Genomic DNA, 16,678 nt, shown 5'->3' with positions numbered 1-16,678 from the left:
AGCTTAGACAAAGACGAGTTGCCAGACATACTTCAGCACCATATACTTCTGCTTTAGCATAGCGTGAAGTGTAGGCACAAAACACTTCTAGCTGAGTGTCCTTGTGCCTTCCAGCATCTTTTTCCTGGCCACTGCTGCTTTCTGGAGCAATTTGTTGAAGTTCTGCATGGTGTGATTTTAAGGTGCTGTTGTTTAAAGGTGGGCTATCTTGTTTTGGCCTCCTGTTTCACCATGCTTTGGATGGATGCAGGCGTGTTATCTCTATACACTCCACTTTGCTCCCTGATGTTTCTTTGGGGGGTAGAGGTTATCTTTTTGTTCTTTACATGCAGTGCTTGCCACATTGATCTTCTGGTGTACTAGGGGAATTCTTAAGCGCTGTGAAAGATCACATAAAAACCAGCTGGGGCTTATCTCAGCGTAATACTGCCTGTTGTTTTGGCTGGTCTCCTCCAGAACTGCTGTAAATGCCACAGGGACTCTCAAGGGGCTGGCAGTGTGGGTTGCACGTGTGGTACCAGGACTGTCAAGCTGACAGGTAAGTAAAGCTTAAAGGTCATCAAACACAGGCTGTAATTCTTCATGCCCCTTACTGAAAACAAGTTCCCCAGCTGAGAGCAGCCAGCTGCAGGTCCCTTCCCCAAGAAATCAGCCTTCGCCCAGCATATATCAGGGTGCGATTCTCCCCGTGAGGTCGGCAGAGAGCTGCTGTGGGGGTGTTGGGGATGGCAGGTACACCCCTCGTCCTTGGCACAGGGAGCCTCTGGGTGTAGGAAGATGTTTCTCCTTCTTGCATCTGAAATCTTTCTCCTGAGCGTAGCAGGAGTGTTTATTAAAGCTGCTTACTAAACTAAATACACTTTGCTAAGTCAATTTTGGGTTTTGTTTTTGGTTTTTTTTTTTTTCCCTTCTTGCCTGCCCGGAGAGGTGAGAAGGGTGCTCAGCGTTGCACTCGTGGCTCGACACCAGCTTGCCCAGGTTGCTGCCCTCTTAGCTACAGCGCACGGCAGCTGGGACTGCTGCAGCACAGGACAGCAGCCTTGGCCCGGAACAGATCCACGACAAAGAACATCTGTAGGACAGAGGAAATGTGTTTGAACTTGGAACCCTTTGCTAAAACAGATGTTTGAGGGGCTGTAATTGGTACCACAAGATAGGGATTTAAAATCAAGTTAGTAGATTGAACTATCTGGGTTTGAGTTTTAGCCTCCTCCAGTCCCTTCCTCCCTCCCCCAGTCCTGATTTCAAATTGCATGTTACGGAAACGGGACAGAATGACAATGGTACTCTTTGAATTATAGGCTGCTTGGCCAGAAGAGCTGGCAGGACAGCAAATGGAAATCTGGAGAAATACACGCCAGTTCCAACTGTGAGACTTGAGATTCATTTTGCAGCTTATTTGTACGGCGTTAAAAATCTGAAACGCGTTTGCATTGTCCAGTCTAAACCTTCTGCGTTCTTCTACGCTGAGGATATTGTCTAGTCTTTGACAATTAACCATTGTTGGTTTTGTTTCGAGAACATCAGACACTCAACGTCAGTGTCTCACCTGTTGGATGGGTACTTACTATTGAGTAGCTTGAGAAGTGAAAGGTGCTAAATTGGGCTCCGATTTAGCTAGCATGTGGAGGAAGGTGTTTCTCAGGGTGTGCTAACCAAGCCCGTGACTACTTTTGGAGCAGAGCGTCTCCATTCAAAATTGCAGTGTGATGGACCGCGCTGGTCCGTGCTGTAACTCCAGTCTAACCATCGCATTCTCCAGGTCTCTGCCCCATCACATTTGCTGTTACAGGGCTGGAAACAAACTTCCAACGCCACGACAGCGGTGCATGGCTGCAGTGCTGGTCCAAGAGGCGTTGCCATTGCGCTTGGCCATCCTGCTCCTCTCCGATCGCGTCCCCCGAGGCAGCGCCGTCTTCTCAGGTCTGGGTGCCGTGCTCCATCCAGCAGACCAGCGGAGCATTTGTGGTCAGGCTGGGCCATCTGGAGAACTCCGTATCCTCTCTTGGTCAGTCTGACTCACACTTGGCTGGTCTATTTGTGAGCCTCGGTTGTGCTGATCTGTTGTTTCTGCTTTATTTCTAAGTTGTGAGGAATTTGTGTCCCGGCTAACTTGATGTTTATAGTGGAGGGCTTTCTGCAGGTCTGGGTTTCCTGGTGGTGGCTCTCAGGCCATGGTGCTACAGTTCTTGAAGAACTGGGACCTGTGGCCTTTTATCCACGAGACCATTTATCTCCTTAAAACATCTGTAACATCTATAGTTTCTTCCTGTGGATACCACAGCATGTTGTAATTGAGGAGGAATAGAAAACAGTTTATCAAGTCCTTTGGAGATTTCTCCGTTTGATAAATCTTCTTGTCATTTTTTTAAGGAATGTTCCAATTAACTCTAAGTGAGGAGAAGCAGTGTAATGTTTCCAAAAATGTCTTGAAGCCACTGGAGTTTAACAGGAAATGTGCTTTCCTTAGAAAATACTGTGTTAATCAAACTACCTTTGTGTCTGCACCTTTTCTTGACTTATGCAGAATGGGAAATCCTGCACATGTTAAGTTTTCTGGGCTTTTGGCTCCCAGCACTGGGGTACTGCTATCTGCTTGACTTCTAGTTTAAGCTCATCACTGAAGAGGACAGACTACATCCTGTATCAGGAGTTGAGTTTCAGGTCTAGTGGCTACCGACTGATGGGCTCCTGCATCACACACATAGAAAGACTTATGTTTGCCATTTATTTAATTTAGGCACGTTTGATTGCTTCAAGTTGTAGGAGAAAATACAGTTGTTTTCTGCTGTTAGCATTCTGCCATGTTAGAAAAAAGTTAGAAAAAAGCTTGTGCTTTAGCTGGTTGGTTGGGAAAGGTGGGACCTGGTGGTGATTTGGTGAGAAATTTATGAAGCTGTGGTGGGGAAGAGCTCTTTCTCCATTTGTAACTACCATCCTTAGCTGGTACTAAGCTTTCACCCCAAACCAGGTTTTTTAAAAAAAAAAAAAAAAAAAAAAAAAACCTTCAAGAGAGCAGAAGATTTCAGCAAATTGGGGTAGCAGCTCTGAACAGATTGATACTTCCTTGTTAGCTCTCTTGCACTGATAAGAGAACTAGGTCAGCTCTATGGAGAAAGCATTTTATCTGCATACTTCTCTTAACTGGAATCCTGGCGCTTGGCTGTTGTAACAGGCTTGCTGACTTGCAGCTCTGCACGGGGGGTTGTGCTCTCCATCTCGTGTTTTCCTCGGGGTCAAAGCGTGGTCTGCAGCCCTGGTGCTTTCCTCTCTGTGACATGTGCTGCTTTTACTGTGGGGGTGATGCCGTCAGTCCCCAGGGGTGTAAGTAGCATCTTCCATCACGCTGGTGTAATGTCTCTGGCTGCAGTTCATAGGGCTGTTGTTCAGCTCTGGAAGTACGTAGCTCTGTCTGTTGGCAGCGGATGAGGATACAGTGTGCGAAGAAGCATCTCTGGTGTTTATTCCAGTGGAGAAAGTGGAGGAGAACGAAGGCTCTTGGAGGGGAGCATATGAAAGGCTACAGACTGCTGTGGTCAGCCGCTGGAGCAGCGGTGCCTTAAGGTGGGACTGCATCTACTCCAGTGCAAGGTTTCCCTTTCCTTACCCAGTATGTCTTGTTCGGTGCCCCCCGACTGTATAACTGCCTCCAGTGGCAGCGAAAGTGGAAGCTGAAATGCAGAGATGCACTCGGGCACCTGGGATGCTCAATGCCCAGGTGCCCTCATCCTCTTTTCCCCGTGTATTCTGTATGTTACTTGCTTCTCTGAGGTTTTGTCCTGCGTTTCAATGCTTTTTTTTTTTTCTTTCCCCTCTACTTTGCTCTCCTCTTGTCTTCTGTTTTCACTTTTACTGACCTTTTTTGCCCAGCCTGTGTTCAATTGCTGTCATCCAAATATCCCCAAATACATCACACATCACCACCTATGAGGTTGGCAGCTTTAGTGCCAGCTGACAGAAGATACTATAGAAGATGTAAACCCAAAAGAGGAGCGTGGTTTGGAGGCTGTTGCTCCTGCTCCTCAACTGCCTCGCCGTTTCAGATCCAGGGTTCATGTGACTGCTGCAGTGTTTCTCTTTGCTGGTTATTCATCCCATTATGGCCTCCTGATAAATTATTTTGTGTAATGATTTTTGTGTGCATTCACTGCTCTAGCTTTATGGTAGATGACACAGATTAAATGAAGCCAGACAATGCTCTCTGTTTGGGGTAATGACTTTCAACTGCGGTGTCCGTTTGTCACTGTAAATTATGGTAAATGATGTAATGTTAGACAGTAAAGATACAAGCTACAAAATGGTATGAGCAGTAAGATCCCCCAAGAAGATGAATTGCATGCCTGGAAATCTTTAAGTGAAAATATCCATTGCATCCCTATGTGCACGTGGAAGGAGTGTCAGCCCCGCCACGGGAGATGTGCACTTGAGACAAGTGTGCACTGGGTACACACTTTGGAAATAACACATGCTCCTTGACGACGCCGAGGAGATCTGAGCGTTATAGGTGCTTCTGACTTGGAGCGCTTCATATTCTAACAGTCTTAGTATGATTGTTTCAGGGTACAGCTTTGAAAAACAGAATTGTATCAAGTATTTCACAGGTTAGAACCAACACCTTGTACTTTGTCCAGAATAGCAATTTCAGCTTATTTTAAGTTTGGGTTGTGTTACATTTTTGAACGTGCTGGGCTCCCCAGTTGAGATATAATCAAATTCCCTGGTAGTTTGTGGTTTAGGTTCCCATCCCAAAATAGAATCTCGCCAGTGGTATAACAGCTGGAAATTTCAGTATTAAGTTCATATTCCAGCTTTTTGTCTTTAAAATGAAGTGAAATCAGATGGCAGGGTCTTGCTCAACCTAGACTAAAGTAACCAAAGACTGAAAATAATCTGTGCACAAATATGATGTATTTTGGAATTGTGACCATCTGTAGTAGTGTTCACCCTTGGTTTAAATAACTCTGAACATCTGAAGACAAAAGTTGTGTCAGCAATGGACTTAATATGAATTGATTGGAAATGGTATACCATAGAGGGGATAGCATTATGTTTAAAAGTAGAGGACTGCATCAAGGTATCAGCGGCTGTTCCTTTTTTTCTGCCAGAGGTTTCATGTGAAGTCGTAGGGGGGGTTGAAATTTTTGTGGTCATGTGATTATTTTTTTTTTAATTCCCCCCCCCGCACTTCCTCTCTTGCCCAAATATTGCAAGACTTAATATCACGAGACTGACTTCATTGATTCCCTTCATACTTGGAGAGGGAGATGAAGTCCTCCTTCAGCCTTGCTGGTGGCACACTGGTTCTCCACGGTGACAATGGTGGCAATTGACTGCTCTTGTGGTCTAGTGCCCATGGTGGCCCCTCAACTCACTGTAGGACACGTGCTCGCCTTGGTCTCCCATGGTGGTTAGCTTGCTCCTTTGGGGTTTATTGGTCCATGCTCAATTGGTTTCAAAGAACAGATGGTCTTCGCTGTCCTTGCTATCTGCATGGCTCAACTGGTGGAGCTGGCAGCAAGCGCCTGCCTGCTTGCTTCTCCCTCAAATGTGTCTCGCTTTCCTTCCTCTGCCAAAGGTGTGCTCAAAAATGTTGTCCTTAAAATGATCTGGCAGACTTTTCTTCTAGACGAGTAAGTCTTCTGATTACATATGTAATCCACTGTCCTGTGCAGTATGGTAAGGCTGTAAAGCATTTATGTGGAATACGTGTGCGACTAGACTAAGCACGAGGCAGCCTATGTCCGCAGGCACGCATATGTGCGTGTGTGCGCTTGTGTACAACATGTCGTGCACGCGCATGGGTTATAGAGAACCCACAGAGGTTGCACAACCAAGTGTTCTGAAGTTAAGAAATGCCAGAAATGGCCAATTAGGAAATAACCTGGTTAACTGTTCCCTTTTTCACATGCGGTGGGGTACGGCTGTTAGCTCAGTCCCCGTTCCACTGGCCTCTTGCTCTGTTGGGCACACAGTGATGGCTGCAGTGGTGGGATGGAGTCCTCCTTGCCTGTGCGGAGCAGGTGTGATGGGATGGTGGTCTCTTTATGGCTTTAAAGCCTCTGAATGCTTATATCCCAGACTGGTTTGGGTTGAAAGGGACCTCACAGCCCATCCAGTCCCACCCCCTGCCATGGGCAGGGACACCCTCCACTAGCCCAGGTTGCCCAAAGCCCCATCCAACCTGGCCTTGAACACTGCCAGGGAGCCAGGGGCAGCCACAGCTTCTCTGGGCAACCTGTGCCAGGGCCTCAGCACCCTCACAGGGAAGGATTTCTGCCTCACATCCCATCTCCATCTCCCCTCCTGCAGCTTCAGGCCATTCCCCTTGGCCTGTCACTCCCTGCCCTTGTCAACAGTCCCTCTCCAGCTTCCTTGTTCCATGCAGCTCTGTACCTTATCTACCAGAAGATGTTCAAAGTGCTCTGAAGAGTGAATGACTAGATTCCTTGTGGGCTTATCTCCATGATGGCCAGCTGCTCCACAGATATGGCTCAGCCCTACTGTGACAGAGGGTGTTTTCTCCATGCTGAAGGCACTTAGGACTCAGGTTGAAATATCTATGGCCTGATTATTGGCTGAGGATTATAACATATCTATTATTATTTTTATAAAAAAGGTTTCAGCTCTGAGCACTCCTTGCTTTTCCAGCTGAGGCCCAAGCATCTCCACCCAGGTGCTCAGAAAGACCTTGGGCTGCACAGTCAACGTGTTGGTACTCGAGACACCTCTAGGCTTCCCTGCATCAGGCACCCATGCCATGGGCTGTCCCATGTGGCCGTTTCACCGGTGGGACTGTCCCCTCTCCCCGCTGTCCCCAGCACCCTGTCCAACCCGTAACAAATGAGATGGGTGCCCCCTGGTATTAATCATCATTCGTCATTGGTGCTGGTGTTGCCTATAGTGTATCTCAATTTGTTTTTTCCTCCTTATCTGCTTCTCATTTGTTAATCGTTAGGAGACACTACATTTATTCCAAAGCTGCTGTTGGAGTGTATGCAACCTCTTCGCTATGGCTCTAATCCTGAGTTCGGAGGCTCTCCATCAGTTTCCATCCAATCTCATCCCTTATTTTCCACTTAAGGCAGAGCCTTTCCAGGCCCAAGTACCGACCTTTGATAAGTGCCGTTCTCCCTATCCAGTGGATTTGCATCTCCTCGCCCCCCCTTTACAGTAGCCTACGGCTGCCTGTGACTTAAACTGGCCTTTTATTTCAAATGTCTCTTTCCAGGAGGGATCACAATCACATGGGCTGAGCAGGATTTTGCCATTAGTGGGGGGTTTTCCTGTAAGCGTTCCCTAGCAGGATGCGTTTCCTCTTGCATAAGCAGGCTAAAAACCCTCCGAAGCCACAGAAATACATCTGTTGGATTCTTGAGACAGATAAATCCTTTATAAACAGGAAAATGGGCAAACTCATGGTAACTCTTGTGACACATCATGATGGGAGATCAGAAAGAAATGGAATGAAAAGTGTCACTGTGCAAGCACGGCTGATGGCATCCTGCATTTCTAAGGTCCTTTTAAACGCTGACACAAAGGCTGGCGGCTGAGCTGTACGGCAGGGAGATGAAGTTAAATGTTTGGTAAAATTCAGCTGGAAGTCACTTGACATTTGGGGGGGGAAAAAAGAAGAGTTTTGGAGGCTCTTTCCCATGTCCCCACCAGGACACGTAAGATGCTGTGTGTCGCGGAGCAGGATCCAGGAGATCAGCGCGGTCGTAGATCTGTCAGTGCTTCTATTGTAGTGGTCTTTGCAGGGTGTCTAACGCTTCTGTTTTAATTTTGCTGAGGGCTGTAACTCTGGCAAAATTTAAACTCCTTTCAACTCCTAGTCGTGAGGTTTTAAATCCTCCAAATTTGTACTTTACAGGGAAAAAAAAAATACTTCCCGTCTAGCAAGTGTATGGAGATCGTTCCAGCTCCTTAGCTAAGACTTAACAGCACAGACAATGATCTAATTAACTTCCTTCTTTTTAAACTCTTGCTCCAAGTCCACTTCCTAAGATTAAATCCCTAACCCATGCTAGGGATCCCATGATTAGCCATGGATGTGTTTCTTGCCCGCTCGGGTATTTCCAAAGTCACTTCCCAAGGGTCCCTGAACCGGCCAGGTCACGCTTTTGCATGTGTGATAGAGGCTGAATCACTCTTTCCTCATGGTGAATCATCTCAGATGTTGGTGTCTCACCTGATAATCCTACAAGTGGCCACCTTGGGAGCTCCTGCCTGCAGCCTGCCCGCACCGATGGCCGCACATGGCCCTGCCGAGAGAACCTGCGGCAACCAAGTTCAGCTGCGGTTTTCTCGCAGACGGTGGAGGAGGGGATCCTTTGCACTGCAGCATTGAGAAACAAATGAGGATACTGAATGCTCTTCACGTTTTAACGAGAAGCTGGGGTAGGGAGAAAATGACCTTTTTTTTTTTTTTTTTTTTTGGTGCCCAGGATCAAGCTCACTCCGTTTTGTTTTTCACCTGCTCGCTTTCTGTAGCGTGCTGAAAGATCCCCACTCGCTGCTCTTTATAACTCCAGCCTGCATATTTTTCTCCCCCCCCCCTTCTCTTTGGAGAGCAGCCAGATCAAAATGGCTGTGATCCAAAGCCAAGAATCACTCCCTTTGCTATGGAAATGAGGACTTGGAGGCTGCTCACCATGTGTTCATCAGAGTTCCTGCTAAGGATGATGAGCTGTAGGTGGGGAAGAGGGCAGCGAAGGTGTGCTCGAATGAATCCGCTTGGAACAAATAAGGGTATTTTTGGATACATCTGACTCTTTGCATTTTTATTTTTTTTAAAGAAGTCATTTATAGAAAACCAAAAAAATTACCCTTTCTATCAAATGGTAAAAACAAGGGAAATAAAGTAGAATTTCACCTTTGGATAAAGGATGTTTCTCTTCTATTAGAGTTGAAGGGGTGTATCTGATATTTAAGATAAGCATTTTTTTTGTGGTGGCATTCTGGTATTGATCAAGCGAAGGAAAGACATAATTATCCAAGCTATACAAATAATCCTTCTTCTTAGCTATCGTATCCACATTCCCAGCATTAAAGCGGACAAATTGCAAAACCCCTGGGTATACGATACGTTGACACAGGGCAAATTGCTGCGCGTTAACTCAGCAAGGCAGGTTTAAGCCCTCACTTTGCCTCCTTCTAAACCATCAGATTTTAATCTTGATGCACAGTGGGATGGGAACGTTGCCAGTGGGTGAACAGTCGTGAAAATTGACTGTGCACAAAGCAGGGGACTTTTTTTTCCCTTCTCCTAGACGGGTTGCACACCCTGGGCAGATGAGTGAGTAGGGTTTTGCTGCAAGGTGTGTTTTCAAGAGGGAAAGGGCTGAGCTGTTTGCAAGCTTCCTGCGGTGTTGCAGCACATTGGGCTTCGCAGGAACATCCCTGCTTCTTCAGGGTGGCCTGGTGTCACCTCGCGTGCCAGCGAGGGATGGAGGAGGAGGAGGGAGGGAGGAAGGGGGTGATGCTGCTCTCTCACCGTGCTCACTGCAGGACTTGGCAGAATTGAAGCTGTGGATGTCAAAGTCCGGGCAGAGCCCTGCCTGCCGTGCAGCTTACGGCTGGGAGGAGCCCTCTCAGGATGAAAAAGTCTGACAGGTCTCTGAATGAGTCTACACAATAAATTAGTAACTGGGTGTGGAACTGCAGTCTTTTTTTTTTTTTTTTTTAATGATGTGTCTTAATTGGGCCTCAGGCAGCTTGATAGTACAGTGATTCTTGGCTTTGAGGGAGCTTTGAGTTGAAATTCACCTTTTCTTTGTGGATGATTCAGTGGGGCTGGGGCTCGGCTGGGATGATGCTCCGAATCCACCCGGGGAAGGAGGCTGGTACCCCTGGGTGGAGCTGTGCCCCCCTCACCAGCCCTCCCCACTGGGGAGCCCACTGAGCTGCTGCGCTGGCAGCACGACGTGCCATCTGCTTCGGCAGAGCTTCTCCCATCCATTTTGGATAACTTAATCTCTTCCCTTGCCTGAAAACAAATCAAAAACCCGCATCGCACTGTGAGCGAAGCAGTTGTATTTTTTTTTCCATTAAAATAATGGGTGCACTTCCCTGCCAGGTGATTAATTATCTGTCCTGTGTGTGTAATGATTTGCTCCTAATATTTCATAGTCCCATTGCATGAAAGGTGCTGTCTGCCCTGCGGCCTCTGCTGCTCCATCCAGCTGCAGAGCTGAACGTGAACTCTCGGGGTGTTGCTGTGCATTACGAGCGTAAAAAAAGAAATGGGTGCCTGGATTTTGCGCTCTTACCTGCCAGCTGGAGCTGGATGGAGAGCAGCTCCTGGCTTATGGCTTCCCAGCGCACTTCGGCGTCACGGGGCGTGACAGCATGGAACAGGCCTTTTATTTGGGCTGTAGGTGAAATAGTTGGCAGAAAGCATATTGTGCAATTCTGTTAAATGACGTTAAGTACAGAGGAAGCCTGAGTTCATCTATAATGTGATAGTCATAATTGATAATTTATATATAGCTTCTTTTACGTGGGCATCTTAAACACCCCGGTCATCCACAAAATTTTGTATTTAATAACTACACCTGTTGGTTGGTTGTTTTTTTTTTTTTTAAATGACTGAGTTAATTGGGGAGATTTAACAGGACATCAGTATAGAAATGGTACCGTGAGAAATGCTGCGAGGAAAACCCACCTACTCGCAACGGCTGGAAGTACCTGCGGAGCCCTTCATGCCTGCGTCCCCAGCTCGTAGAGTTCAGGTCACCCGAAAGCCATCGCCAGCTGTGCGGCCAGTGTGAAGGTGGTCGGTGGCCTCCACACCTGGGGACAGATGTTCCCATCGCAAAACCGCCCCCGTAACCGGTGCATTTATTAGCTGTGTCTGCAGAGAAGCTGGCTTTTCCCCAAGCAGGTCTCTCGCTGCCCGGGCTCTGACCCTTGGGCTGGGCTCCGCTCTTGCCGTCGCTCCGATGGCGCTTCCATCTCGGCAGTGCGTCCCTGTCGGCAGCGCTGCCCGGACTGGAGACAGAGCCGTGGTGCAGACGGCCGGTGCCAATTCCCAAATGCTTCAGCTGGATGTGGTTGGGGGGAGATGGTGGAAAACAAATACTCGGATTATTTTTTCTTATCTATGCGGAAACTGGAGCATTTCACTCGATAGCTGTCTGTTACGTTAATTGTAACATTTTTCTCCTCTTCAAACATATTATGTGACTGTTTATTTCCCAGCTCTGACGAGTGCTTTCCTCTCGTTTGTTGCTGTTAATTATTTGTTTTTAACCTCTGAAACTACAAAACCGCGATCGTTCTGAAGTCTGGTTTTTTGCTACGCTTTCGTGCAAAGCCTTTGCAGTTAGAGACAGGCGTACAACCTTTTATCACTTCTGCCGCAGACAGGCTGTGCAGAGGGAGACGTGCTCGAGCCGCGTTCGGAGTCTCTCACTTGAGAGCATCAGGCTGCTGGGTCTGGAGCGAGAAGCTCCGTGAAGCCGAGCAGTTTTTCCCAGCCTCTGTGTGTGCTTGGGGACCTAGTGGGAGGCAAGATAGGAGATGGACTCTGCTTATTTTTTTTTAATTTTTTTTTTTTTTTTGCTTTCCCTGGAGACTGGGGCAGAAATATTTTTCTCATATGTAAAAGCATGATGCTATACGGAGGTTCCTCTTCCTCCTGCAAGCCCTGATGGATGCGAGGGCTCCGTAAGGTTGTGTACACGGAGGGGCAGGACAGTCGCTCGCTCCCAGGGTTGGTGTTGCCTTGCGGTGTTGTGCCCATGTCTTCTTCCAGGGCTCGGGTGCTGGAATTTTCCACGCCGGTCCCTTTCCCTCTATTCTAACTTGAGCCTTTTTGAAAATTATTTTTCTCAAGAGAAGAAGTGCTACAGACGCACTAAGTTAATTTGAGTCATTAGCTTGTTTCCATTACTCCTTTCTGCCTAGGAAACGAATTTTACTATTTTTTAGTGAGATTTTGGAGTTAGAAGAAAGAAATGGAAGCTAGTGAACATGTGGAACCACTTCACAGGAACACCGGATTTTGAGAGCTTGCATTTTTATTTACATCTTCTGGACCCTGTCTGACTTGAAAGTAAACAAGTTCAATCTGAGACCAGATTTATCCCCGAAAATATGTGGAGACTTGTCTAAAAGCTGCTTTTAGGATTAGGAGCTTCCTTTAACTGCAATAAGAGAATACATTTACAATGGGAAAACTGATGCTTAACTGGCAAATTCTTTCTGCAAAACACCCTTGGAAGCACAGTTCAGTTGTGTTTGGTACAAAACAACCTGAAACTTTATTTAAAAAACAACAAAAAAAGCAAAACTGGCTGAGAACTTAGGTCTAAAGCAAGGTGCAGGAATAGGGAGTGGAACTGTATTTCTGTGTGGTGGAAGCGGGGCGATGGTGCAGGTGAGGGTCCCGTGGAGGTCCTGCAGGTCCCTGCACCTCTAACTGATCTCCTTCTTTTGACGTTCTTCTTCTCTGCAGACACAATGAGGCGAGTGGTACGACAGAGCAAATTTCGGCACGTGTTTGGCCAAGCGGTGAAAAACGATCAGTGTTACGACGACATCCGCGTTTCCCGTGTTACTTGGGATAGCTCCTTTTGTGCAGTAAACCCCCGATTTGTTGCAATAATTGTAGATGCTAGCGGTGGCGGAGCGTTCCTGGTGCTGCCTTTGCACAAGGTAAGTGCTTTTTGAAAGTTTCTCGCTATTACGTGCTCAGCTTTGTTGTCATTTCAGCACTTGTTTATGAATAACATTAAGGCTGTGAAGTCTCTGCTGTGTTGTGACAAACGCTGCTCAGTAGTGCCATGTAAGAATCCATTTAATGTCTCTGTAATCACTCTGCTTCCTGTACATTAAACACAGTAAACAAGCAGTTTGCTTGACTAATCCGAGCCAGTTCTTCGTGGCAGAAGTTTCTACATAGAATCATCCTCCTAATGAAGCCTCTTTTATTTAGGATAGCAGTGGTCAGGTTTTTCCACTGTCAGGGATTCAGCGAGCATCACTTCATTCAGGAATGCACCCGAACCTGGTTACTCCGTGCAGCCCCGTACCAGGTGGATGCAGAGGAGCGAGCTGGTTCCATGAAGGGCTTTTCCATCGGCCTCGTGGCTCTGGCATCCGAGCTGGCCAAGGCTGCTGCCAGCACCTTCAGTTACTCTTTTTCTATACAGTGTAAGACAAGAATAATCTCGGTAAGAAAACAGCTCCTCCAAGCACCATCGCAGCTGTGCTGCAGTTCTCCCAGATCACAGGGCTGTGTCTAGGCTTTATTATATATATATTTCAGCCAGATCTTGTTATCCCCTCATACCTGGCATACGGAGGAGAGGGGCTTCATCTGGTCTTGGGCAGGGAAACACTCCTTACGTTCTCTACTGTGCAAAATGCTGCTAAGTCTCCAATAAATAATCTTTCAGTGAGCCCATATATACACTCTGCTTCTTTCCCCTATACTTTGAATTTATTTGTAGAACCCCAGGGGTTTCCTTTGCAAAACACACAGACAAGTTAGGTTCCTGGATCAAAGGTTTGGAGGGAGGCTGAAAAGGTGAGTCCAGAAGCCTTCCTGGCAGCTTCATCCAATTCTGTGGTGTAACAGCACCCAAATGAGCAGGAACCGTGGTGTGTCAGACTGAAATAAATTCCTGTCGCCCCCGATACTGCATGGAAAAATGGCAGAGCATCTTTCTTCCAGCCTTGTTGGAGAGCAGTGCTCTTGTCTCCCTGATGCTCAGCCGTCAAATTATTGTGATGAAAGTCTTTTTCTGTAGCATTAGTTATTTTCTTTGTGACCCTCAGGCTTCTCTTAACCAGACACTTAAAACGCCCTCAGTCTGCCATCAGCCGTGTCCTTTTTTCCTAGCTCCACTTGCAGATCTGCCCTGTTTATATATAGAAATAGTGACCAGAATTGAATATAGCATCCCACATGGCGAAGTGCGTTACAGGAACAGAGGCAGCGAGTTCTCCCTGGTGCTAAGCGAAGCAAGCCAAACCCCTAGCCTCCTTAAACAGCTCTGCGGTTTGCTCATCTCATTAACAGCCCTTCTTTGCAAGGTTTGCCCTCATCTTCAGGCCGCGTGTCCTGCTCTTGCCCAAGCCACGCACGATGGCACAGATCTTGATTGGAAGTTCCTTGCTCAACAGAGCGCGCAGTTGCACTCGCGTTGCATCACGACGCAGTCAAACCCCGATGGCAGAGGACGCGCGCCCCTCTTTCTCTTCCTTCCCAATGTTTTCTCCGTCCCTGGCAGAAATTCCTCCTACTCCTGAGCGACGCAGCCTTTTCCCTTTTGAAGTGCCATCTGATGCTTGTTTTGTTTTTAGCATTTATTCAGTTATTCCTCCTGCCCTCCTCTGCGTTTGTCGTTGCCTTTGTGCCCTCAACGATGTCCCTCTCTCATCTTACAGCTACTTATATTCACATATGGCAAGGTTTCATGCAAAGCTGGAGGAACTGTTCCTAACCCCCCAGCCTGACACCTTCTTTTGCAATGCAACACGTTGCTGGCTTTGCTCTAACCAGCTCCTATGTTCCTCATTTATTTTTTTTTTATAGCCTCAGCTGATGAAATCGTTCCTTCAGTTCCTTCAACACCCAAACATTTTCATTTCTGTTTGAGCCCGTTTAGCAGAGGGATTGAGTCCTCACAGCAAGATCCTTGCTGTTATATTCAGGGGGTTGCAAAGGGTCAATTTTAAACCACAGGCTTGGTTTGATTTTAAAATTGAGCCCTAAAAATACACTTGCCATATTTCAGAGCCTTCAGGAGGCTGCCAGGCTGCAGGGACGATGGCCCTCCGCTAACTTAATTGTATCGTGCCCACTCCAACCCAGCGCTGTGTGGGTCACCGAATTACTTCTCATGTGGCTTGACCTTTTGTGAGGGGCGAGCCGAGCCCGTGCAAGCACCGAGAAGCCGGTTTTATTCGCTTTAAATGTCTTTTTCCGTTCCAAGGTTCGGTGATAGTGTGGTGGTGGTTCGGTTGTTTTTGTTGTGGCCGTGGCTCTTGGCTGCCGGCTCCCTCCGCGGCCACGGGCAGGGGGTCAGGGGTGGGTGGGTGATTTTGGGGGGGGCGGGAGGGGGGGGGGTCAGGGAGTGAGCGCTCCGGCACCCCGCACCCATGTGCTGGGGAGGAGGAGGAGGAGGAGGAGGAGGAGGCGGCCGCTCCCCCCCCCCCCCCGACACACACGGCCCCGCCCCGCTGCGCGCGCGCACCCGGTCCCGCCGCAGCGGCACTGCGGCGGCCGCGGCTTTTTACCTTATATGGTCATGGCAGCGCTCGGGGCCGCCGGCCGCCGCCGCGCTGATTGGCGGGGGCGGGGGCGTGGCATATGCGCGGCCATTCATTAACCCGTGCGCGGCCATTCACCATTAACCCCTGCGCGGCCATTCACCTGCCCGGCTCCGCTCCTCCCGCCCCTGACCCCGCGGGTCCCCCCGGGCGGAGGCGGGCGGAGACCCCGGGGGCCGCACCTTCCCTCCGTCCCGCGGGGCTCCCCCGCAGAGCAGCAGCAGCAGCAGCCGGCGGGGCCGAGGCGGGTTTGCTGGCCGTGGCAATGCTTTGTCTGAACTTCCTGTTCTCTTGCACGCACACGTGCAGGGGCTTTGCCAGGATCTCGCCATTCCCATGCTCCAGCAAGAGCCACGGCCCCACCGTCTGAGTTGCCGAAAATTGCAATTCCCACAGGTCGGTTGGTCTGCAGAGAGATGGCCCCAGTTGGAGTGAACCGCATAGTTTTAAAAAGCTGTAATTTATATCAATTAATGGTGTGTAGATGATAGGAGTTGAGCTGATCAGTGCTAACTGTACACACCAGGGAAAACCACTGAAAACTTGTTCTGGGCTATGGGTGACTGGTACTAGAGTGCTGCCATTGAACGGGAAGCTTGCAGGCTTTTGGAGTTGATTTTCTTTGAGCCTTATCCCAGGGAAAACCATGGGTGCAGAGGGAGGGAACCCCAGGGTAAGGCTCTTCAGTCGAGTGGTGCGTGCCTCGGCCGTTGCTGGTGGGCAAGTGCTGCTGGATTAGGTGGAGATGGCGTCCAGGACAGCGGCTGGTCCCTGTTGTTGGGGGATTAAGGGAGAGTCAGGCAGGTAAGGGAAGAAGTGATTCTCCTGCTTGCATCCCCCAGACATCTCTGGTGTGAGCGGGATGGGTGTGTGCTTGGTGGCTCCCAGTGCACAGCTTGACTGGGAGGCTGGGCGCTTTCACAACAGGGTTGTGCAAGGGCCGAGAGTCAGGCATTCTGCCACACGCCTGCAGCCTCCCCTGCTCAGCCCCGACGGTGCTCGGCATCCTCACTTCTGCACGGCGTTCCCGGCAGAATGAACTCGGGGCTGCGGGTTATCTTCTGGGATGCTGTTAGGAGGAGCTGTGCCCCTTGCAGCGCAGCGTTCCATGTGCTCACCTCCCTTCGGATGACGATTGAAACAGCAGGGCAGAGATCTCCCCACCTCTGCTGCCAAAGAGAGGGCTTGGGGGGGATATACTCGATGGGTGATCCCTGTTCTACAGCCCAGGTGAAAATTTGGTGGGTTTCTTGATGTGCAGGGGAAAGTGACTTCCAAACACCTGGGTTTAGTGCATGGTTCTGGCGCTGGGTCTGCATTGCAGCAGAACTGGATATGATTTTTTTTTTTCCCCTCCTCAGAAAATCTGTGCGGTTTGTATCTGCAAAGCAAAAAGCTG

The 16,678-nt window shown here is 48.6% G+C and overlaps 1 protein-coding gene across 2 annotated transcripts in view; it reads left to right on the top strand.

The window, feature by feature from the left end:
• Positions 1–16,678, top strand: part of CORO1C (coronin 1C) — a 54,073-nt gene that overhangs the window by 13,092 nt on the left and 24,303 nt on the right. For both annotated transcript variants that reach the window (XM_054844809.1, XM_054844810.1), the window contains exon 2: positions 12,458–12,657. In XM_054844809.1, coding sequence (XP_054700784.1) covers positions 12,458–12,657 — 200 coding nt within the window. The remainder of the gene's footprint in view (positions 1–12,457; positions 12,658–16,678) is intronic.

This window comes from Grus americana, chromosome 16 (assembly GCF_028858705.1).
Source record: "Grus americana isolate bGruAme1 chromosome 16, bGruAme1.mat, whole genome shotgun sequence".
NCBI lineage: Eukaryota > Metazoa > Chordata > Aves > Gruiformes > Gruidae > Grus > Grus americana.
Note: the sequence above shows the minus strand (reverse complement) of the source record. Positions and strands in the feature narration are given on the sequence as shown.